Source organism: Barbus barbus, assembly GCF_936440315.1.
Source record: "Barbus barbus genome assembly, chromosome: 28".
NCBI classification, from domain to species: Eukaryota; Metazoa; Chordata; class Actinopteri; order Cypriniformes; family Cyprinidae; genus Barbus; species Barbus barbus.
Window position 1 is genome coordinate 28533290 of NC_136756.1, and position 25176 is coordinate 28558465.

Sequence of the window (25176 nt, forward strand, 5' to 3'; positions counted from 1 at the left end):
ATATTTCTATGTGTCTAATTCATTTGTTCATCAGTCTACTGCTCCGCCTTATTTAAGGAGCAATAGCTCAGTCGACTCATGCAGTCACTGATGAGAATTATACTGTTTGTTTTTCCCAATGCATTAACACGTTTACATAGAAAAAACTGCACGTTCAGAGAACAATCACAAATAACGTTTTCATAACTTAATGGGAATGTTAGAAAAACGTACCTAGAAGTTATTTGTGTTAGCTTTTTTGTGGTATAAAAGCCTTAGGCTAACCAAGACTTGTCATAGCATTTGGTTATTGTTGCTCTTTTGTTGGTTTTGATTGCTTCTATTGTCCTCTTTTGTAATTTGCTTTGGATAAAAGTGTCTCATAAATGTAAATGTTTTCACTTGCTATAATAATTTGATGCACTCATAAAAATGAGTGTAAGCAAATATGTTATTGGAAAGATATGAAAACTAAGATAGATAGATAGATAGATAGATAGATAGATAGATAGATAGATAGATAGATAGATAGATAGATAGATAGATAGATAGATAGATAGATAGATAGATAGATAGATAGATAGATAGATAGATAGATAGATAGATAGATAGATAGATAGAAAATTAGGTTATATAAGCACTTTACTAACTGGAAATATTTTTAATAGCCTATACATTTTTATGCTATTAGAAAAATCTAAAGTGTGATTAATGCGATCATTTTACCAAATGTAAATACAGTTTGTAATATATGCTATATTTATATTTTATGCTATTATATTTTTTTATACAATTATATTATATAATGTAAGCACAGTTTCTATCCAATATATAATATTTGTATATGTTCAAGTTCAGGTTTATTTGTATAGCGCTTTTTATGATACAAATCGTTGCAAAGCAGCTCTACAGGAAATTAAGTTTCCACAATATATTTATATATTGCAGAACCTTAATATATTTAACTTATGGCAAAATTAGGTAATTCTGTATGTTGTCTGAGCTTTGGCGTCCTCTGAGGGGTTGGCATCATCTTTTCTCAGGTGTTCGTCATCTCAGATCATTTAAGGGTTGGATCCAGACTGAAGCTTCTGTTATAGTTACCACGGGATGTTAATGATCATATTTTCTTGACCTGGTAAGAACTCGCTGCCTTTTGGACTATCTGTAGCTTGTTTATTGAAGATGCAGGACAAGCAGCTAGCAGTGCATTACAATAGTCCAGTCTAGAGGTCATGAATGCATGAACTAGCTTTTCTGCATCAGAAACAGGTAGCATGCTTCGAAGCTTGGCAGTGTTTCTAAGATGGAAGAATGCTGTTTTTGTAACATGGGAAATATGATTTTCAAAGGACAAGTTGCTGTCTAATATAACACCCAGATTTTTGACTTTATGATGTAACAGTACATAGAAAATATCTGTCATATATTTTGACCTCACGACCTCTGTCTCTCTGCCAGTGCTTCCTGACAGTGAGCCTCAAACTGTGGTTCATTACCAGTGCGGCCCGGATCGCTCCATCACACACAGCCAGAGCTTCAGTGCCGACGGGCCTCTGCAGATGTGGGTGGAGAGCCCCTGTGTGTGTCCGAACGGCTGCACGCTGGTGGACGTGGGTCCCGGGACCATCTTCCTCATCATCCTCTGCCTCAGTGTGACCGCTTACTTCATTATAGGTCATTCTGCATCTCTCAGATGAGCTTGTGTTGGCCCAGTAGAGGGCATTACAACCACATCAATCAAACTGATTAGAAATAAGGCTGCATCTGAAATAGGTCATAAGATTGATATTAGATGAGAAGCTAAAGGTAATATGCTAGAAAATCGTATGTTTGGGGTGGACTATGGCCATGTAAGAGCCGAAGTGTTTAAAACATACGAGCACAGTTCAGTTGAATGATAAAGTTTATGTTGTTATGCTGTTTTGTGACTTTGGCTTTTTACATTGACTATCAATCTATACAAACTAATACAATCAGATACGACAATAATTTTGCAAATATTTATTATACTGATAAGTTTAACATTCACTTCAATGGTTGAACTGTCACCAACTGAACTGCAGAGGTCAAACTATTTAAAATATAGTGAATTATGCTGCAAACTCGATCATAATGCACAATGTGTATTTTGAGGTGCAGTTAGTCATTTTAATGGAGTGCAGTTAAACCGGTAACCTCTGCTCGTATATTTGTGTTGAATGTTAAATTTCAAATGGAAATAAATATGTATATCTTAATCGTAGCCAGTACTGGGGCCTGTACCATGATGCCAGGTAAATGCACCAATCCTGGTTTTTAGTGAAGTGACATTCAGCCAAGTGTGGTGACCCATACTCGGAATTCGTGCTCTGCATTTAACCCATCCATCGTGCACACACACAGCAGTGAACACACACACACAGCAGTGAACACACACACACACCGTGAACACACACACACACCGTGAACACACACCCGGAGCAGTGGGCAGCCATGCTGCAGCGCCCGGGGAGCAGTTGGGGGTTCGGTGCCTTGCTCAAGGGCACCTCAGTCGTGGTATTGAGGGTGGAGAGAGCGCTGGACATTCACTCCCCCCACCTACAATCCCTGCCGGCCCGAGACTCGAACCTGCAACCTTTGGATTACAAGTCCGACTCTCTAACCATTAGGCCACGACTTCCCCAGTTTAGGTACCATGGCTTGGCTTTTAGCAGTGTTCATCACCATAGTAACTTAGGCAGGTTATGTTCTAGTTTAGAGATTGCAAACCAAAAATTGACCAATCAGCTTCACATAAAGTGGCACATCTCTGATGCAATAAAGCCACTCCCACTTTATCAAATTAAAGGGCACTACATAGTAAAACATTTTTAAAGATACAATCATCTGGCTTTTAGCGATGATTATTTATTATAATTATATGATTTATATATTTATTACACCTTAATCCATTATTATTTTATTCTAAATTAATATAAATATATACAGATAATATAGAATATAAATAAGCTTCAGAATTAATAGATAAAGCTTTAAACATGACATGTTTAGATTTTTGAGTCTCTTTATAGCTATATATATTATCAACTAAACTCACTTCACAAGTTTCACTTGCACTGATATGGCAAGAAGTTTTCTTTTAGTTGTTCTCTTTCACCGACAGCTCTTTCCACCTTGCTGTGTAAATGTATTTAAATTTATATTTTTCAATCTTTTAATCTTTGGCAGTGAATCGCGAGAAGCGAAGCGACAGTTAAAAGGCATGTGACTGGCTGTTCATTACTGACATGATGTGCTTCATTAACTCAAAGCCTGAGTTGATAATCAGCATCATGGTACCAACAAAGCCAGATTGGATAGGTTTAGTTTTGTCGACTCAAATCTAATCCTGTAACCCTGAGTTTGTTCAGCCACTATCATGGTACAGGTCCCTGGCAGTGTCGTGTAAAACAAGGCTGAAGGCACGAAAAGCGGAAGAACAGACAAAGCGAATCAATTCAGTGAGTCATTTTACTCTGAAACCGCTCCGATTGATTCAAACTCGTGACTTCGATCATTCAGTTCAAGTGATTCACTAGCAAAAACCAGATCAAAAGAGCCGTTCATTTTTTTAATTTCGACATCGCTAAATTATTTTTCAAAGTATAATGACATGAAACAGAGCTTTTTGAAACTCCGAATCAGTTCAATAATTTTCACGAATCATTTAATTGTGACCTTGGAGGGGGTTCGCATATCATTTTGTGAATTGATTGATTGTGCTCCAAGTCCTGATCTAAAACGATGATTCGCAAATCATTATTCAGATTAAGTCTTTGATTCAGATCGGAACTTCGGAGCACGGATCGCGAATCATTTGATCTAGATTGGAATTTTGCGTATCGCAAATAATTGGATTAGATTTTGGAAGTTTGGACCCCGTAGCGAATCATTTAATTCAGATCAGGACTTCGGAGCTCGGATAGCGAATCTTGATTCAGACAAGGGTACTATTCTAGTCTTTGATCAGATTGCGGATTCGCAAATAATTTTCAGATTGGGATTACGGATATGCGCTATTCTGAGTTTATATATTCTGAGTTTATAATTCAGATTTTTGTCGGAAATAAGTGTCCATATAAATTTCCTCATATTCTTGTTTTCTGTCCGAGAAAGAATCCCTTTACGGTGTACGAAACTGCTGCAAACTATGGAAGCCTGTTTCCATTTATTTATTAATTAATTAATCGTCAGAATTGCGTGATATAAACTCGCAATTGTGAGACAAAGTCGCAATTCTGAGAAAAAAAGTCAGAATTGTGAGATAAAAGGTCACAAACTTTTTTTTAACTTTTTATTCAGTGGTGGTCCATAGCAAACAGTTCAGTACGTGAGTGAATGAATATCTGAATGAATCGAACTGAATCAGAATTATTTGCACAGCGGTATTTCACAGCCATGCCCCTGATTTCGGTATGGAAATGATCAGATGTCTTCATATCCTCTCTGTATCTGTAGGATCATGTGCGCTCCGGCCGTTCAAGTAGTAACATTTAAGTAGTTTTTATAAACATGCCTTAGAAAAAAGCAATACTGGTGAGCATCTTGAGACCAAATAAATCCATGACATTTTAAGATCAGTCAGTGCAAGTTTCTTTCAGTTGAAACAGCTCAGATTTACATTTTAGTCTGAGATTAGGCTTAAGCCTTGTTTGTGAAACCGGAGGTATATGCATATAAACAAAGTCCCTTTAGTCTTTGATATAAATGTAAATCTGTGCTGTAAAAGTTTAAAGAAATGAGTAAGCGAGGATGCTTTAAAATGATCAAAAGTGCTGGATTTTATTCATCAGTGAATCCTGAAGAAAATATATCACTGTTTTCACGAACATTAAGGCGTTTTCAGCATTGATAATAATTAGAAATGATTAGAATGTGATACTGAAGACTGAAAATTCATCGTGATCACAGGAATAAATTACATTTTACAATATATTACAATGGAAAACAGTCAGTCATTTTAAATTATAATAATATTTGACACTTTTTACTGTATCTTTGATCAAATAAATGCAGCCTTGGTGAGCAAAAACCTTAAACTTATTTAAAAAAAAAAAGAAATTGTACTGATCAAACGTTTAAATGCTTGTGTGTATAAACTCATTATGTTTGTTAATTGGCTTTAATAAATAAAATATTGCTTTAATAACAGGGGCTGATTGAATACTACAAGATATAAGCAAAATTAATCATTTAGTTTGAGTCAATCCATCAACAAACAGAAATGGGTAAGAGTTTCTTAAACTTTATTAAAAGCACATTTGAGATTGAATAGTGCGCTTCATACAAATACAAGTGAATTTCATTGAAATTATAGACATTTATTAAGTTATAGGTCTATCTCATTAATATAGCATTAAAATGTTAGCTTATTTGCAAGAGATATGAAGGGTTTGTGCATTTTGTACTCTTTAACTCGTTAAAGAACCAGTAAAGATCTCAGTGTTTGGTGCTGGACAGATGAACGTCATTCTGCTTGCGTGATCCAAAGTGAACCTATATAGTGTTTAGTGCTAATGTTGTGCACTGTGATTTAGAAAGTGCTCAAATGAATGCCAATCTGGAGTATGTTCACATTACTATAAATGAGAGAACTCCTGTTTAAAAGCTTAAAGAGAATGGAAATATATGAATAAAGCGGTCAGAAGACTGGTACAAGCACTCGGTTCACATGAGCAGCACCATACGCATCTGAAAGAGTCGATCACAGCTTATCAAGTGCACTCGAGAAACACAAAACACTTCATCTGAAGCAAAAGCATCTGAAGCATGCGTTTCTGTAAAACTCCAGCACAATCTGTATCGAGGGATTGTTTTGGGAAGGAAAATAACCAGCCAGCTGGTTCGGAGTTCCTCTATACTGGAAAAATCAGTCTCAGTTTCATGATTTCAAGAGGCCGACTCATCCTGAGGCCTGTAAAACTCACTTTCTTAGTGATAAAGACTAATCTAAAGGAACAGTTCAGGAACAAATGAAAATTTGCTGAAAATGTATTCATCCTCAGATGTTTCTTCATTCTTCGTTTGTTTCTTGAGTATGGAAATACAAAAATGTGTTTGTCTTCTCCAGATGTTATCTGATGGACTGGAGTGGTGTGGATTATTGTGATGTTTTTATCAGCTCTCATTCTGACGGCACCCATTCACTGCAGAGCATCCATTGCTGAGACACTGATGCAGAGACACATTTCTCCAAATCTGATGAAGAAACAAACTCATCCTAATTTTGAATGACCTGAGGGTGAGCACATTTTCTGCAAATTTTCTCTTTATAAAGAAAGAATTTCTTCTCATTTTGATTTTGAGGTACAATGGGACAGTTTTGGTGAGATTCTCTTGTAAAGTGCATTAAACTGGTTTTATAACACTAGAATCTGTAGGGAGGGAGTTTTGTGCTGCACAGCAACAAGTTTAAGGATCAGAGGAAAACCCAAGACTGAGGACGTCCTGTGAGTCAGAGAACATCTCTGGTCCTTTCACAGCACTCAGACCGGCTGATGCTCCAGGAAAAGCCCACCGAAAGAGCCCAATCATGTCAAAACTTAGTGTTTAATGCAAATGAAAAACACGGCATCAGACTAAAAAGCACACATACAGATGTGAAAGGAAGAAACAGACGAGACAAAACACACATAAATGTGCAGCTGCACTCAGTGGTACGCATGGAAGCCTGTTTCCAACACAGAATTCAAAAATTAAAAAGGAAATTGCCACTTTTGAATTACACAATTTGGACTTTTTTCTTGCAAATCTGAAAAAAAAAAAAAAAAAAAAAAAGAATCAGAATTGCAAGAAGAAAAGTAAAAAAATTGTGAGATGCAAAAAAAAACAAAAAAAACTGCGAGATTTAAATTCAGAATTCTGCCTTTTTTTCTTAAAATTCTGAGTTTACGTCCCAATTCTGAATTTATGTCTTGCAATTCAGTTCCACCACGAAACGAAAAATTAATAATTGCGACTTTCTCAGAATTGTGTTTATATCTTGCAATTCTGAAATGATATCTTGTCGTTTTGAACTTAAGTTGCAATTCTTACTTTTTTTTTTCCACAGAACTGCGAGAAAAAAAATTTGAATTTTGAGATAAAAATCCGCAATCACCTTTTTTTTCTTTTATCCTGTCAGAAACATGCTTCCATAGATATAAGATCAGATCTCTGTCCAGAAGAAAAATCGTTCTGTGCAGTATCACGACACAATGTTAGATCTGGGGGAAAAGCGTCATGGTGGTTTGTTTCAGGCATCTGCAGTGGTTTGGCACAAACATTTATCTGGACTAATTTAGATGTTGATGAAATATCTGATCAAGAGGTGATTGGAGTAGATTTATGCGATTCTTCCAGTATTTTGATGATGAAGTGTAAATCTAATGGCTTTCGATGATGACCGGCTCATACACTCCAGCAGAGACCCTGTAACACAACACACAGTGTGATGAGTGAGTTTGTGTGTGTTGTGTTTTTGCTGCTCTTGATGCTGTATTTCTGTGGGGTGTTTGTATGGAATCACCTGTTTCCCAGCTGGATGCCGCTCAGCGCTGTCGTTCCGTCTCTGCTCACAAACAGTCTCAGGTTACTATCTGAACACAGACAGACAGACTGCAGTGAGCGCATGACGACTGTTCACACCTGGATTTAACATGCGGCTCAAATGCATCTCCATTGTAAGTGGAGGGTCAATATTTCATCACCACATACATCAGGGTGTCACAAGTTTATATCAGGTATGATAAAGATGTTCAGTGTAGTCTTGTGTGCACACATATGTACACATTTTATTATTTGTATATATGTTAAAAGATTTGCAATACGTAATTTACATAATATATAATAAGTTTAATATATATAAAATATGAGTTTATTATATATAAGTTTAATTTATATAATATCTTAATCAAATACATTTGGAGATTTGTGTATAAATTCTATTTCAACATTTATTATAATTTAAATACCTGCATCAATACTGGAAATAATGAACCATTAAAAAAAAAAAAAAAAAAAACTATATATTTTTGTACACACACACCACCACTTGGCTCTGCACCCCTTTACCTAAATTAATTACTTCAGACTTATATGCCCTCTAGAAGCATGCGTTCTTCAAGTGAACGACGCATTGTACCATCCCAAAGACACACAAAAACACTCTTTCACAGACTTTTTCATTAACTGTTCCCATCTGGTGGAATGACCTGCCCAACTCAATCCGAGCAGCTGAATCCTTACCCATCTTCAAGAAACAGCTAAAAACTCATCTGTTCCATCTTTACTTGACCCTCTAACTCTAGCACTCTCTATTCTAATTGTATTTTATCTGTCTTTTTATTAAAAAAAATAAATAAATTAAAATTAATAATAATAATATTTATCTGTACTGCGTTAGGCTAGCTGAGACTTGTAATAGCACTTGCATGTTGTTGCTCTTTTGTTGGTTTTGATTGCTTCTTATGACCTCATGTGTAAGTCGCTTTGGATAAAAGCGTCTGCTAAACGACTAATGAGAGAGATATATATATATATATATATATATATATATATATATATATATATATATATATATATATACGTATATATATATACGTATATATATATATATATAAAAATGATGTTAAAATATTTATTAATTTCAGATATCTATTGCAATGATATATCAGATATATTTTCAGCATATAAAGCATGTATATTACCATCTAAATACCTGCATCAAGACTCAAATGTATAAATCAGAACTCAATGTAAATCTGCAATAAAGCATTTCATTAATCATGCTTGATTTTTCTTAAATCCGTACCTAGCTACCAAAGTTTAAGCTCTTGTTTTGATGCAGTAATTATTAGTTCCGTAAGCAGACGCGTGTATTTCCACTACAAAGGTACAATACATCAGTGCTCTTGTCCTGTGATCTGAAACTCACCTTCATTGTTACTGATGTCAGAAAAGTTCTGACTCTGGACGATCTTCTCCACGATGTCGACTGCGTCGATACGCGTGTCGTTGACCCAGGTCGGGTGATCCTCCACCGAATCCTGCTTCCTCCTGGAATACACAGAAGAAATGCCAGCTACATTTACTGTCAAGGCTGCACGATAAATCGCAATGAATGCACAATCGGCAAATTAGGCAAAAGCTGTGATTGTGAGTGAAGTACAGTTCTGTGATCAGTAGTAAATCTCCATTCAAAGGCCAGAGAAACTCCAAATACGCCCCGCAGAAGAAACCCAGGAAATCCCTATAGCTGAATAAACAGCAGATATAACTGCTTTCATTTCAAGGCGGCTGCCGTGGCCGTACCGTAGCGGTCTGTTGGAGGGTAACATGGGCCGCGGGGGTCGCGGAGGCCGCTCAGGACGGGTGTCACTCTCAGACGGGGGGTCGGCGCTCACGCTGCTGCCTGTAGATATGTTCCTGCGATGGGTCAGATCAGACAGACTGGAGGAGCAGGAGTGTTCGGTGCTGTAGCCTGAGCACAAACACACAGATTCATTATACACACACACACACACACACACACACACACACACACACGCATGCGATCAATAATCATCATGCAACACTTCAAGCCCCACATGAAAAGTACCGAAGCTTCGCAGAAGAGCGATTTTATGTTTGCAGGATGCAGAAAGTGGTCTTAGTAAATATATTTGAGCTTCGAAAAGAAAAACATCCTAGCTTTTTTCACTGATGAAAAAGTAGTCGTTCAGTGCAAGTTTGTTTCATGAAATGTCATTTCACTCTGACTATCAAGAACTTTGACCTTCTCCTGAGAAAAATTTAGACCATTTGTTTTAATTAAAGTGGTAAATGTTGGCAATTAACAGAGTTACAGAAAAAGAAATACAAAACCAACATCAGATGACAGCAAGTAAACAATAAGTACTAAAAATCAATAAAATAATACAAAAAATATGCATGACAAGAAATTATATATATCTTATAAAGTTTGACAATTTTCAGTCAAACATCAGTCAAAATCATATGAAAATAACATGATGAATATTTAAATAATTTATTAAAACAATATTATTTAAAACACATTTAAACATTTAATCAATGTTATTTTAGTATAATTCAGATAGTTTTCAGTACTATTTTTTTTTATTCTTTGCTTTTATTTTCAAAAATAGTTATAATATTTATAATTATAATACATTATATTATATTTTAATCCTTTAATTTTAGTTGAAGTTTTAGAAATTTGATCATGTCATTTTGATAGATAGATAGATAGACAGACAGACAGACAGACAGACAGACAGACAGACAGACAGAGATATTTTTCATATATTTTTGTTTTACTACAAGTTAAACTAAATGAGCTGAAATAAAATGATTTAAAATAAAAACATTTTTTTTTTAGATTTTATTTCAGTTTATTTAATTTCAATTAACGTATATTTTCCATTTCATTCATTTGACTTTATTAGAAAAGCAAATATTTTTTATGGTTTTGGTTTTACTTTAAAAACTATGGATTTATTACTTAAAATGTACTTAATCCATGTCATAACTTATTCAGATGCAAAACTGGACCTGCCATTGCAAAGACAGATGAAACGCAGCAATAATTTGATAAAAGCACACAAACGAGCTGTAGCTGATGAGATTTGCATGTTGAATGTCCTGCGGAACATTGAGTCACGTGAAAGAGCTTAAGTGTTTTTGCCGTAAGTGCTCCTGAACTGTCAGTAGCAGTATGTTAAACAAACATTCCCACACAATAGCGGCGTGTCAGGACCTAAAGCAGGGAAAAAAGACGGGAAGCTGTAGGCGTGTTTCCTGAATCAGCAACTGGCGAAGACACGCAAGAAACGTACAGAATTCAATGGGCTTTCCTTTCTTATGGAAAGACAGTCAATGTAAACACGCACACACCTGATAGGTTGCTCTGCTGACTGGCATAACTCGAGTTGCGTGAATGACCCGTGTGAAACGATTCATCAGGACTCTGACCCTGATCCTCAGGAAGAGCTGAAGTCAAGACAGAAAACATCATTCAAAATGAACACAGAAACACTGTACTGAATATTAACAATGATACCACTAACAAAAGAACATAAACATGAAGTTTACTGGACATGCACTATGATATTCTTTGAAATATCTGACCATGGACCACAAAACCAGTCATAAGGGTCAATTTTTCAAAATTGAGATTTATACATTATATGAAAGCTGGATAAACTGATGTATGGTTTGTTATGATAGGACAATATTTGACTGAGATACAACTATTAGAAAATCTGGAATCTGAGGGTGCAAAAAAAATCTAAATATTGAGAAAATCACCTTTAAAGTTGTTCAAATGAAGTTCTTAGCAATGCATATTACTAATCAAACATGAAGTTTTGATATATTTATGGTAGGAAATTTACAAAATATCTTCATGGAACATGATCTTTACTTAATATCCTAATGATTTTTGGCATAAAAGAAAAATTGATAATTTTGACCCATACAATGTATTGTTGTGCTACTTATGACTGCTTTTGTGCTCCAGGGTCACATATTAGGATTTCTTTATTACTACTGGCTAATTAATGACTCTCATTCACGTCTGTGACAAAATACGCCTTTAATAAAGTTTTTTTTTTTTTTTTTACCAGAGCTGAATATAGAAGGTCTCTGTTTAGCCAGTCGGGGGAAAACCTCAGCGGTTCCTTCTCCTTTACAGTCCAGCTGCAGGGAAGGGTCTCGTCCGGCCACAGATATACATTTGGCAGTGCTTGGGGGACTAATTATACAGAAAAAGACTTTTACAATGTCTGACACTCATGAAATCATTAACATTCCTCATAATGTCATGCATCAGCCTGAAGGAGGCGCCACAGCTCATGTGTGGGCCACACACTCACGTTTTGAAACACGGATCTCCGGATAAGAGGGTCATTCCAATGGTCACCTTCAAAATGACAGGAAAGAACATATTAGATTTTCACAAATGAAGAACAATGCTTGCATAACTTACTCCCTAGACTTCAACTCATGACATAACCATCACGCAGGAGAGAGCAGAAATGTGTGTAAAGTAAAGTCGTGACGTATTGTCAAGTATGGTGACCCATACTCGAAATTGGTGCTCTGCCTTTAACCCATCCAAGTGCACACACACAGCAGTGAGTAGTGAACAAATCCACACACACACACACACTCACACACACACCGTGAACACACACCCGGAGCAGTGGGCAGCCATGCTGCGGCGCCCGGGGAGCAATTGGGGGTTCGGTGCCTTGCTCAAGGGCACCTCAGTCGTGGTATTGAGGGTGGAGAGAGCGCTGGACGTTCACTCCCCCCACCTACAATTCCTGCCGGCCGGAGACTCGAACCCACAACCTTTCGATTACGAGTCCGACTCTCCGACTCTCTAACCATTAGGTCACGACTTCCCCCTTGTGTGCAATCACAATCCCATAATCACATTCTTAGAAACCTAGGGTGTTTTTTATTTTAATTCATTATTTGACAGGGACAACAGACAGTCCGAAAACTGCCCCAGAATTAGCTACAGAGCTCAGTTTCATCTGCTGTCCCTGGGCAGGAGAATACAAAACTAATTATGTGACAAAAAAACATCAGTATAATACCATTTAAAGTCAAATTTAACATAAAAAATATGATTTCTCACATAGAAACTACAAACCAAATTTCTACAAAATATCCCCTATAAATAATGCAAAGCATCATCCTACAAACAATTATAAAAATCTTACAACTCAATTTCATTAAAAACACAGAAATACTCAATGGTCACACACCTGACTCGTTTTTAACCACGATTACAAATGTAGCTTAAATTGTGCTAAAGTAGAACACTGTCTTATAGTAATTGGTTTATTATTCCAGTTATTAACAGCCCTTACAGAGAAAGCTGAACGACCAAAATCAGTAGCTCTAAAATTCACTGCACCATCACCTCTAGACGAAGCTCTAGTTTGTCTTATATTTTCAGTACAAGAAAAAACTGTGAGGGTGCAAGATTGTTAACAATTTTGCACATTAGACAACAATTATAAAACCCAATAACATTGTCAAAAGTAAAAAAAATTATACTTATCAATAATCAAACAATGATGATACCTGCAAGGTTTCCTATCGAATACTTTTAGAGCACGTTTATACAAAATATATAAAGGTCTAAGAGTAGATTTTCCTGCTTGCGACCATGAAGTAATACAATAAGAGAAATGAGAAAAGATCAAAGATTTAAAAAAAACTCTTGAGGCTTCTATTGAAAGTTGACTCCGTATAAATGTAAAATTTCTAAGTTGAGGTGACACTGCACAAACTATTTTTCAAACATGCTTTTCAAATGTCAAATGAGAATCTAAAATAACTCCAAGATGCTTAAAATCTGGTACAATTAGTAATTTTTCACCATTAACTAATATAGCTGGTTGGACCTCCTCCTTTTTAATTTTAAAATGCACACATGCACTTTTACGAACATTTAAATGTTAAGCAGCACTGAGTAAACCAATCTAAAATTGTCATTGCAATAGATCATTTTTGTGCCACCTTTTCTTTTGTTTTGTCATGTACATATATCACAATGTCATCTGCGTACATTTGAATATGAACATCAGGACAAACATCTGGAAGATCATTCAAATACAACCTAAAGAGTAATGGCCCTAGGGTTGAGCCCTGAGGAACCCCTGTGGGACAATCTCGTAAAGAAGATATGTATGTATTAATCCGGGTACACTGTTTCCTTGATGTAAGATAAGACTCAATCTCTTTTATTGTATCTTCTGAAAAATTAAAATGTGATAATTTAGATAATAAAATATTGTGATTTAGTGTATCGAATGCCTTTTGTGTTATTGTTTTCTTTTTGTTCATATTAAACATGTTGAGTTTCTGGTTTTCTTTTATTTATTCAAAATGATTTTCTTGAATTTCTGTGTACTGTCCCTTGTATGTGTACCCCCGTTGTCTTGAAAAATATTACGTTTCTGTTTTTTTTTTTATTATTATTAAACTATTTGTTTGTTTATAATTCATTTCTTGCATTTCTGTGTTCTGCCACTTGTATTTCCATCCTTACTGGCTTGATTTTAAAAATGTGAAGTTCCTGTTTTTATTTATTTATTTATTTTAATTTAGTTATTATTTATTTGTTTATTTACCATTTATTTATTTTATTTTCAATCTACTGCCCTTTGTTTTTGCACCTCTTTTGGCTTGGTTTTAAGAATGTTAAGTTTCTATTTTACTTATATATTATCATCTATTTTTATGTATTTATTTATTTTCATGTTATGTATTTATTTATAATTGTAAATTAATTTCTTACATTTCTGTCTACTGTCCCTTGTTTTTGCTCCCCTGTTGGCTTGACTTGAAAAATTTTAATTTTCTGTATTATTTATATATTTCATTTATTTTTTATGTATTAATTTTTTATTTTATTTATTTGTTTTACATTAATTTCTTGAATTTCTCTCTACTGTGCCTATATATGTATTTGCACCCCTGTTGGTTTAGTTTTAGTTTGTAGGGTTATTTAATTTATTGCTTTTCTAGCTACTGTCACTTGTATTTGAACCCTGTTCAGCTGGATTTTTATTTATTTATTTGTTTGTTTGTTTGTAAGCATCTGTTTTATTTATGTATTTTTATATTTTATTTTTTAAATTAATTTTTCAAATTTCAACCTGGGCTTGATTTAAAAAAAAAAAAAAAAAAAAAAAAAAATTACATTTATTTTTATTTATTTATAATTAACTTGTCACTCACTAGAACATTCTCATTTATTAGGAAAATGAAAATGTTCCTAATAAATGAGATAAATGAGTGTGGGGGAAAAAAATAAATTAATAAATAAAAAGGGTATTGCAGTATGTGAGCTGGTGTTTGACCTCTGACCTTCAGGATGGAGTTGTCCTGCCGGGTGTTCTTGGTGTCGTATCCCTCCAGCAGACAGCAGCGTGCGGTGGAGCCCGAGCCAGCAAACTCCGCCATGTTCAGATCAGCAAAGCCCAGCTGAGAGGATCACACACATACAGACCCGGCTGACACTGACGTTTGTTTATAAGCACAGGATTCCCATCATGCCATGCCAAATGTGAAATATGTACATGTATATAGTTTGGCAGCGTATAGAGCATATGGTGCACATCAGACTCGTTCCCTCCTGCTCTTTCTCAGCCAACAGTTTGTTGAAACTTTGCCTTTCAAAACTAATTTGATTATAAGTTGAGCCGAGCTGCAGGGGAATACCAGATCCGTCCATACCAGAATACCACAGTCACGACAAAATGAATCACATTTTTCCCAGAATAATCCACTTCTGGAGGTAATTCAGAAGTCACAAGTTTCTCCTGCTCATCAAGGCTGCATGTATTTTATAAAAAATACAGTAAAAATGTGAAATATTAGAATTTAAAATAACTGCTTTCTATTTGAATATATTGTGAAATGTAATTTATTTCTGTGATCAAAGCTGTATTTTCAGCATCATTACTCAGTGTCACATGATCCTTCAGAAATCATAATAATATACTGATTTACTGCTCCAGAAACATTTATTATTACTATCAGTGTTAAAAACAGTTGTGCTGCTCATATTTTTATGGAATCAGTGATGATTCACAGATGAATAGAAAGTTCAAAAGAACATTATTTTTTGTAACATTGCTTGAATTAAACAGAAGTTATGGTTTTATTTTATTTTATTTATTTATTCTGTTCTCTACTATTTATTTAAAATTGTCTACTGTCCCTTATTTTCACTCCGTTGGCTTGATTTGTTTTCTTGGGGTTTTTTTCTCTCCTTTCTATTTATTTATTTATCATTTTAAATAAATTTCTTGCATTACTGTGCCTTGTATATTACCGTGCTTGATTTAAAAAAAAGTGAATTTTCTTTATTTATTTGTTTATTATTTTTTTAATTACTTGGATTTCTATTTACTTTCCCTTCTTTTTGCTCCCGTTGGCTTCATTTTAAAAAAATATTATGTTTCTGTTTTACTTGTGTTTTCATTTATTTTTCTTGTATTTCTGTCTGCACATTTATTTGAAATTGAAATCTTTTGCAACATTATAAATGTCTTTACTATTCATTTAATGCCTCCTTGCTTTCAGTTTCTTTTTCTGTTCTGTTGTGCAACCATTAGTCTCATGATAATGCAAGTCTAAACTTATAATTGCCTGATATTTTGTTGAACAGATCACTTTTTCTAGTCAATTAATTTCTAGTCATTTCTAGTCAATTAACAGACATTTTCTCAACTAGAGCAACTTGCAGTACATTCATTATTGGCTATTTTGACACAGCAAAGCGTCATTCCTGTTGGACGTCTGAGCGTTCGGTAAATGTTTAGTAGGCGGCTGCTAGTTAAACATCCTGTTGAGTTATTGTCACATCTCCCCAAGGGTTCATTTCCCTGAACACCTACCGCTGCCAGATACATTTATTTAAAGAGCCCTTCTCCTGCGGAGCACAAGTATTTTTAGATGGAGGAAATCCAAACTTAGCCCCGCTGCAGGGAAGAATACAAGGAAAAGTTGATTAACTGGTGAAGAATGAAGCATTCCCGCCTCTGTCTGCTATCTAGGGCACTTATGGGTAACGGCGGGTCAAGCCCCGAGTTTGAATGGTCTTTTAAGCATTGCTTATGTAAGATAAGCGTCACATGCCTGAAACCTGCAGTCAAATGACCATGGCATTATAATGAGCGTGTAAATCTTGTCACAAGCCAGACAAATGAGTTTACAACATCATCTCGAGGTGAGTTAGTGCCTCCTGTACACGATAATGCTGTGAAGTTTAATGACTGTAGAGTGTTAAAGTGATGTATGACTCCAATAACACCTTGTAAAGGCTTTTCACATGATGAGGTTTGTGTGATTTTAATGTTTTGCAAGGATATCAAGAGAAAACCATGCATTCGCAAAAGCAATGCTTAATTTTGAAAGCAAAAGAAGTTCAAATTGGGAATCCACTGACCAATGAAAATATCAGAGAGGCAATAATTTCAGTTTGCTATTTTTTACTGCTTGATTTCAAATTGACACGGTTCTTTATAACATATTGTGATAGAAAAACAAGATGGAAGAGAGACCGATCCTGTGCATATTCAAAGCTTTATGCAACAAAGTCAAAGGCATATCATGGCATTCAGATCATGATCCTCCCTATATTATGCACAGAAGACATTTTATGTGAATTCATAAGTAATAATGATCATGCTTGACTTACACCACTAATAAAACCAGTAATATTTTTATGTTTTTGAAGTGGCTTCTGCTCACCAAGGCTGCATTTATTTGATTAAAAATACATTTAGAATGATAATAGTGTGAAATATTATTGTAATTTCAAATAGCTGTTTTCTATGTGAATATATAGTAAAATGTAATTTATTTCTGTGATCTGCAGCTGTATTTTCAGCATCATTACTCCAGTCTTCAGTGTAACATGATCTTCAGAAATCATTCTAATATACTGATTTACTGCTCAAGAAACATTTCTGATTATTATCAATGTTGAAAACAATTGTGCTGCCAAATATTTTTGTTGAAACTGTGATGCATTTTATTTTTTGGGATTCTTTGATGAATAGAAAGTTCAAAAGAACAGCATTTATTTGGAATAGAAATCTTTTTTAACATTTACTGTCACTTTTGATCAATTTAATGCATCCTTGTTGATTAAAAGTATACATTTCTTTCTTAAAAAAATAATAAATTATTATTATTAATGTTTTATAATAATTACTGGGGGTTAAGTTTTAGGTTTATTTTAAAGAGATTTGAATTAATGTTAAATTTTAATTGTTAAATTAATATTCAAGCCTTTGAATGAATGTTAGATTCTACAATCTCCATTGTATATATAAATGTACAGTAAGGAAAGATGTGGAAGCTTCCACTCACCTTTGAATATGCTTTTCCTCCTTTGAGTTCCTGTAATGAAAACAGGAAGAGTGTGAAGTTCAGAGAAGGGACAGTCAGACGCACTGAAAGGCATCGATGTTTATCTCAACACGCCTAAACACAACCTCACCCTTCATGAGCAACACTTCAAGCTGACCAAAAAGTTTAATTTGAGCTCCAAGTTCAACTCAAACTCGGCAAGACCTCAAACCTAACCTTGCTTCAATGAGACTAAACCGTGAAGAACTCATCTTACCTTCCTGACAGAGATGCGACACACGCAGGGGTCCAGAACGCCAGTGTTGGGGTTGGCGCTCATTTTGCATACAAAGGAGAACCTCTTCCTCCAGCAAACAGCGTTCTGGTGGACTTCTTCTCTGTGGGCGAGAGAACAAAGATCCAGGACTGTTATTTCAGACACATGCTCGAGTCGCAGATCCAGACTGAACACTGATGATATGTTGATGTTGGTTGTGATATCGACTCTCTGCTAATGTTTCAAGCTGTGGGTCTGTTTGTGATGGCCGGTCAAGTAGTAAAGCGTTTCGAGGCCGTCAGCGACTGGAGAAGATCCAGACCTTCAAAGGTAAGGAACTAGGATCAATTAAATCTCTCTTTCCTCAACAAAACCGAAGGGAGTTTATTTCAATAGAAGAGCCATTCTGAAGCGTTTAGTTCTAATGTAAAAAGTGTATTCACATTATATTATAGTACATGTGCTCAATGATTGACACAATGCCTGCTTCTGTTCCTACCAGTCATGCACTGAAATGAGTTTTCACAGAATCACTGTAAATGAAAGTTCTCATTTATAGCAAAACAAACTAAAATATTTAAATAAAATTGCTAATAAACTGCACATAAGGTAGTTGTTATATGCACTTCTTAATGATATAACCATGTTTAAGTTCGAGTTAATGAAGACATCGCTATCAGGTGAAGTAATGATTATGTAATATAACACACATTTAGCTCTCTAGAGTTATTTTTCTACCTATAGCGATCATATAGATATTGAATGGCTTTCCTGAGGTAAATGTAATGTGACTTATTGCCATTTTACTGGCGTATTTCCATGTTTGAAACACTGATTAATTATATGAGACATAATACATTTCAGTACATTTTATTGTATAGTTCAGCATACCTTCTGATGTTCATTCATGTTTATTTCGTGATATAACACAAAAAAAGTGAGGTCTGGGGTGGGGTTAAGAATTGTGATATAATAACCCCCGCAAATACAACTCATAATAAACACTAAACACTATAAAAGAGACAGAGATGTAGATGTTTGTGAAATATTTTCTCTGTTTTGGAGGGATGAACATCTTTAAATTATACCATATTTATTGCATCAAAATACTTTAAGTTATGGGTGGATAATTTTATCAGTTGTTTATTATTCATGCAACAACACATATTACTGTTGTAGTTTTCATCAATAACCATGGCTATATAGATGGTTGTCTAGTGCTCTTATGAATGTTTTTAGCATAACTATTTGAAAATGTAACTAGTATACTGAATGAAATGGCATAAACGTCCGCTAGTGTTTGCATATTTCATTTCATTCTGTAACCTACACGTTATAACGTTTATGCTAACGTTTCTGACAAATAATGCTGTTTTTTGCAATTGCCTTACTGATAGTGCTATCCTGTCAGTACTAACCTGTCCGTGACCTTTTTTTGATTACTGTCAGTTTAAATGCCGGTGATTCAGCATTGCTAGATATTGCTATGAAAAAAAAGCTTGAATGTGTGGCTTTATTCCGTGCTGCCGACCTCCGCTACTTTGCTTTTTTCTTTTTTTGTCGTCTCCGCTACTTTCAAAACACAAAGCGGTGCGTATACTAGCAGTATATTGTTTTATTCCGCTTGACTTGCACTTCGCAACGACACAAGCTTGTTTCTGCAGAGATGTTCAGCATGTTTTCTGCAAAAATGTCTGACATATTTACGTTTTACGTGGCGTGAGAACGTGAAAAAGCTACGCTAAATCCGATCTGACCGTCCAGACTAAATCAGATTTCCAGAAATGCGATTTGAATAGGATTCCTAACCAAATACGAATGTAGCTCAAAACAGATTTGCACAAATCGGATTTCATGTAGTTCGTTGCCGTTCAGACTATTTAAATATGATCGGATTTCAATCGGATTTGCACAAAAATCGGATTTTGGCTGACAGTCTGAACGAGGCTAGAGCGTCAACCTTATTAACACTATTGAGTGTTGTTAGTTATATCCGGGACATTTTCTCGTGTGCGCACCTCAGCCATCTGAAATATTTTTCACAGACGCCATTTTCTTTGCTCTGTCCCATTTATTGGGGAAGTTGTGGCCTAATGGTTAGAGTCGGACTCGTAATCCAAAGGTTGCGGGTTCGAGTCTCGGGCCGGCAGGGATTGTAGGTGGGGGGAGGGAATGTCCAGCGCTCTCTCCACCCTCAATACCACGACTGAGGTGCCCTTGAGCAAGGCACCGAACCCCCAACTGCTCCCCGGGCGCCGCAGCATAAATGGCTGCCCACTGCTCCGGGTGTGTGTTCACGGTGTGTGTGTGTTCACTGCTGTGTGTGTGTGTGTGTGTGTGTGTGTGTGTGTGTTCACTGCTGTGTGTGTGTGTGTGTGTGTGTGTGTGTTGGATGGGTTAAATGCAGAGCATGAATTCCGAGTATGGGTCACCATACTTGGCAGTATCTCACTTCACTTATGTGCATTCATTTTGATAGGAGTCGTCCAACTTCAACGCAGAGAGATTAGTATGCACTTGGAATTGTGACTTTGTCTCTGTCGTCAAAGACTCATTTTCTAGTAAGACTGATTTTCTTTTTACAAAATACATTTACTATGAATTAAATGCTTTTCCTTATAGGGATAGTTCACTTAGTTCATTTTTGGGTGAACTAACCCTTTAAGTCTTAATTTACTCACCCTTGTGTTGTTCTAATGCTGTATGCCCTTCTTTCTTTTTCAGACCTGCTTGTCCTTATAATGTCAGTATATGCCAATCAATATCAAGCTTTTAAAAAAATGCAAAAGTATCAGAGTGGTCCAATGCATTTCTTCTGTAGATTATTCAAAATATATTTTTTTGTGTTCCTCAGAAGACATAAATGGTGTGGAACCACATGAGGATAAATAAATGATAACAGAATTTTCAGTTTTGGGTGAACTGTTCTTGTATTGCAATTCATACTGGTCTCTGACATTTCACCTGATAATAGTTTTGATAAATGGATGTAAAATGATCCTGTTTTGTTTTTTCTTTTTTTTCAAATTTACAGGGGCAATTTGTGATGCTTGGCTGAAAACTGCAGAGAAACGCATCTCGTCGTGCTGAAAAACAGAATGAGACTATTCTCTCCAAGGAGGTCCAAACACCAGCACAGACTTTGATTAGTGAGCATTAACATGCATTCGGTGTTTATGGTAATGAATGGAACGCTGTTGTTTAACCTGATAAATGTCAGCATTATAAACCTTACGACATTAAGAGTACATATGGACCAAATAAGAATATGTTTGTGTCTTTGCACTGATTTGCTTTGACATCATGTTTAATTGTTGTAAGAACATGTTCTGTACATGTATTGAAAACATTGAATGTGAAGACATTTTGGTGCAAGGAAAAATATTTACAATGTTTCAATAAAATGAATAAATAAACGTAAAAATATATTGTTTTGTGGGTTTATTTTTTGATATTTTCACCTGAACACTGGTGCAGTGTTGACCAGTTAATCCATGAGTGTTAACTTTGAACACCAACTTTGGTGTTCACATCATCCATTCTGGTTTTAATATTTTATTACTTTGACTTTCTAAAGTGTCAAATTAAGTGGAAAAACAATTATTAGATTGTATTATTAGATGGCAACGTAAGCACGCAGCAAATAATATTTAGTGAAGTTTTGTTCACGAATCAACCAAACACAAGCAGACACTAAAAGATTACGGTTCATGAAAACAAAGATGGATTAAAAATTACAAATCGATATTGTCAACCCAGCACTAGCATCCACACAGTTGACATGTTTACTGGTTATCTAAGTTGTACGCATGACATACACACTGACAGTCAAAATGCATCATTGAATAAGCTGTAATTCATTTTCTGTCAGTGACTTTGGCTATCACAGTGGCTTCGGTCATTTTTGGTGCATCACTAGTTCTTACCCGTTGAAGACTGCAAACAGACGGGATGGGAACTGCTAAAAAGTCTACATTCACAAACCCGGCGCTTATTTACTATACAAACACACAAGCGTCAAGTCAAATATACACACAAACATTCACACAAACTCATGATTGTCTTTGGGAATGTAAAGAGAAGCATGAACAAACAGTACTGAATATTCATGAGCTTCTGACCATCTGCTATACGTCTAATAATACGACTGAGGAAGCAACCCTAACAGCAACTTTCAGTTTTTAATAAGTAACCACTGAGGGAGGTATTAGCTGACTTTAAATTAGAATGGCAAATGTTACGTTAATGAAACAGAAAGCAATTGACTAGCAACCACCCAGAACACCCTAGCTACCCTAAAACCACTCAGAAGTTCTCAGAAACCTCACAGGTTTCTGCAGGTTTGAGTGGATTTGCTAGCAGCTGGATAAAATAAAACTGTTGAATGCTTTTAAAACAGTATGTCATCATGGATTTGGTGGATATAAACACACACGAGAGATCAGAACAGAACCAGAGCATCTCCATCTACAAAACGTTCTGCTAATGTGGCTTTTCGCCAACAACGGCATCTGTTCCTAATCCTTCTTCACACTCACACACACTCACACACACACACACACACACCGCACTGAGGAGTGGCATTAGTGTGTGACTCAGTTTCATGCTCTCGGCCTAAAACTAACTGCATACATGTTTGCTTACACTCACACACGTTCATCTAAATGAGGACACACCACACACTTGTTTTATATAAAGCAAATTAACTACAGTTTAACCCAAACCATAACCCTGTGCTCTGTTTGGGGCCTCTGAGAGACCGTGACATATTTTTAATAGCCCAAACATGCTTAAAAATGTGTTTTAGGAAACAGAAACAACTTCAACGAGAATAGAAATAACAGAACTAGTCACATTTGTCAAACGTGTCAGTAAAGACATTTATAATGTTACAAAAGATTTCCATTTCAAATAAATGCGGTTCTCTTGAACTTTCTATTTATCAAGGAATCCTGAAAAATAAAATGTGTCAGTTTTCAACATTAATGATAATCAGAAATATTTCCTGAGCAGTAAATCAGTATATTAGAATGATTTCTGAAGATCATGTGACACTGAAGACTGGAGTAATGATGCTGAAAATTCAGCGCTGCATCACAGAAATAAATTAAATTTGACTATATATTCATGTAGAAAACAGTAATAATATTTCACTTTTTTTACTGTATTTTTAATAAAATAAATGCAGCTTGAGCAAAAACGTTAAAAGACACTTTTGAACAGTAGTGCATTTTTACACATGTCGCCAAACATAAAAACAATCTGATAGGAATAAAAAAAGATTCACTTTATTCATGAATAATTTAATTTACCTTTTAAGATATAGACACACACACACACGGATTCCAAGAATCCGTAGTATCTGCAACAATATCTGCCTATCATTTATGAAGCAGCACTGAAGCAGCCGAGAAACACGATGAGGGTCATCAGAGGGTTTAGTATCGTGCGTTTCTTCTGTTCCAGCACTTGTTGTTATCAGAGCCCGTCTGGTTCATTCTCTCCCCCCGACACATTCTTTCCCAGCATTCCAGGGCCTTAGTACTTTGCTCTATCACTGTAGCAACCACAATCACGGTAACACTGACAGAACATGGGAGGAAAGAGAAAAGGAGGACACCCATAATGCACAGAGAAAGAGTGATAAAGGTTTTTGACTTGGGCCAGTAAGAAACCACTCAAATTATCCTGAAAATCCTAAAAAGTATGCAAGATTTGCATGCACTTTTTCTTTAAACATCCAGTATTGTAATGAAACACTGCCAATCCATCGATGCAACATCACATTTTCAAAGCACCAATTGCTATAATAAATACTCCCACAAACAACACAACAGGCTTTCGTTCTTGCGTTTTCTCCTTTCATGCCCTCGGCTCGACTCTCTCCCACGGCGGCCAAGGCAAACCCAATCAAGCGCTCCTGAATGGACCAATTGTTGGGAGATTCGGGACAATTTAGAGCATACAAAAGATCCATGAGCGAGATTCATGTGGAATAAATATGCATTAGATGTGAGCCAGGCAGACTAGCAGGGAGCAAAGGTTTGCTGGGAGAGAAAAATGACAGGCAGGTGGGTGAGATTCAAAACTCTTTATTATCAGTAATAAAGACGAGATGATAAAAAAAATTTAACTTAAACCTTAAATAGTTTAAATAACGTGCAATGTTTATGTAATGCAATTTTTGCAAAAAATATAATTGTGTAAAAATACTATTAAATAAATTAAAGAATATATTTGTTTTTGAAATGTAATTTTTTTAAAATAAATAAATATTTTATATTTTCTAAAATAAAAAGGTGTGTGTATAAATAACTTATGAAAATGTACTAAATCATGTATGTATGTCACATGGCAGGTAATACAGCTTCTGCACTGAATATTCATATGCAACACACAGTAAGTCTGATTGTGTGTCATTTCTCGAGATGTAGCGTGCTGAACGCTCCGAACAAAACCCAGAATACAAAACAAAAGAGAGAGGCTTCATTAAAGAGAGGAAGCCCTGAAAGAGGACAGATCCTCCCCCCTGACCCAAAGCACACGGCCTCTCAGCGAACACCAACACAATGAGCCACTCAAACTCAACACTACACCACTAACCCAACCACGGTACCCCTGAAAAATGTTGAATATTCATTGAATTTAAAATAAAAATCCACATTCGAATGGAAAAACGTTGCATTCAAATTTTAGGTGTGCATCAGGCAGCCTTATCATTGACACACGAGATGCAATGACGATGTAGGTGTCATTGCATTTTAATGCTTTTGTTAGCCTATCCAGTTGAACCCACTAGATGCGGCGCTGCTACGTTGTTCATTCAAAGCATTGCAGAAAGAGAGAACATCAATGCAAAACCAAGCCGTTCACACAGAACGCATATTTATTGCATTTTCTAGAGGGACATATATCACCGTTACACTCGCGTCTCACACGAGAGAGCCACATGTTTAGAAAGCCACGTAAAATTAATGTAAGTTCAACTTATAAAAACATGTCTTGAGACTTTATGCCGTTTTTTCCCCATCCCACTG

The 25176-nt window shown here is 35.7% G+C and overlaps 1 protein-coding gene across 2 annotated transcripts in view; it reads right to left on the reverse strand.

The window, feature by feature from the left end:
• Positions 1–4754: 4754 nt before the first annotated feature.
• The window catches only part of LOC306848505 (early estrogen-induced gene 1 protein-like), a 33354-nt gene continuing 12932 nt past the window's right edge, over positions 4755–25176 (reverse strand). The window contains exons 3-13 of one of the 2 annotated variants that reach the window (XR_013782248.1): positions 18140–18260; positions 17884–17913; positions 14869–14985; positions 11853–11899; positions 11601–11731; positions 10873–10968; positions 9292–9460; positions 8915–9036; positions 7508–7577; positions 5770–7410; positions 4755–5710 (exon numbers count right to left, since the gene is read on the reverse strand). Coding sequence is in view for 1 of the 2 variants with exons in the window: in XM_079383102.1 (XP_079239228.1) it covers positions 7365–7410; positions 7508–7577; positions 8915–9036; positions 9292–9460; positions 10873–10968; positions 11601–11731; positions 11853–11899; positions 14869–14985; positions 17884–17913; positions 18140–18260 (949 nt within the window). In the remaining variant the exon portion in view is untranslated. Of the gene's footprint in view, positions 7411–7507; positions 7578–8914; positions 9037–9291; positions 9461–10872; positions 10969–11600; positions 11732–11852; positions 11900–14868; positions 14986–17883; positions 17914–18139; positions 18261–25176 lie in introns of both variants that reach the window. The other variant, XM_079383102.1, reaches the window with a different exon arrangement.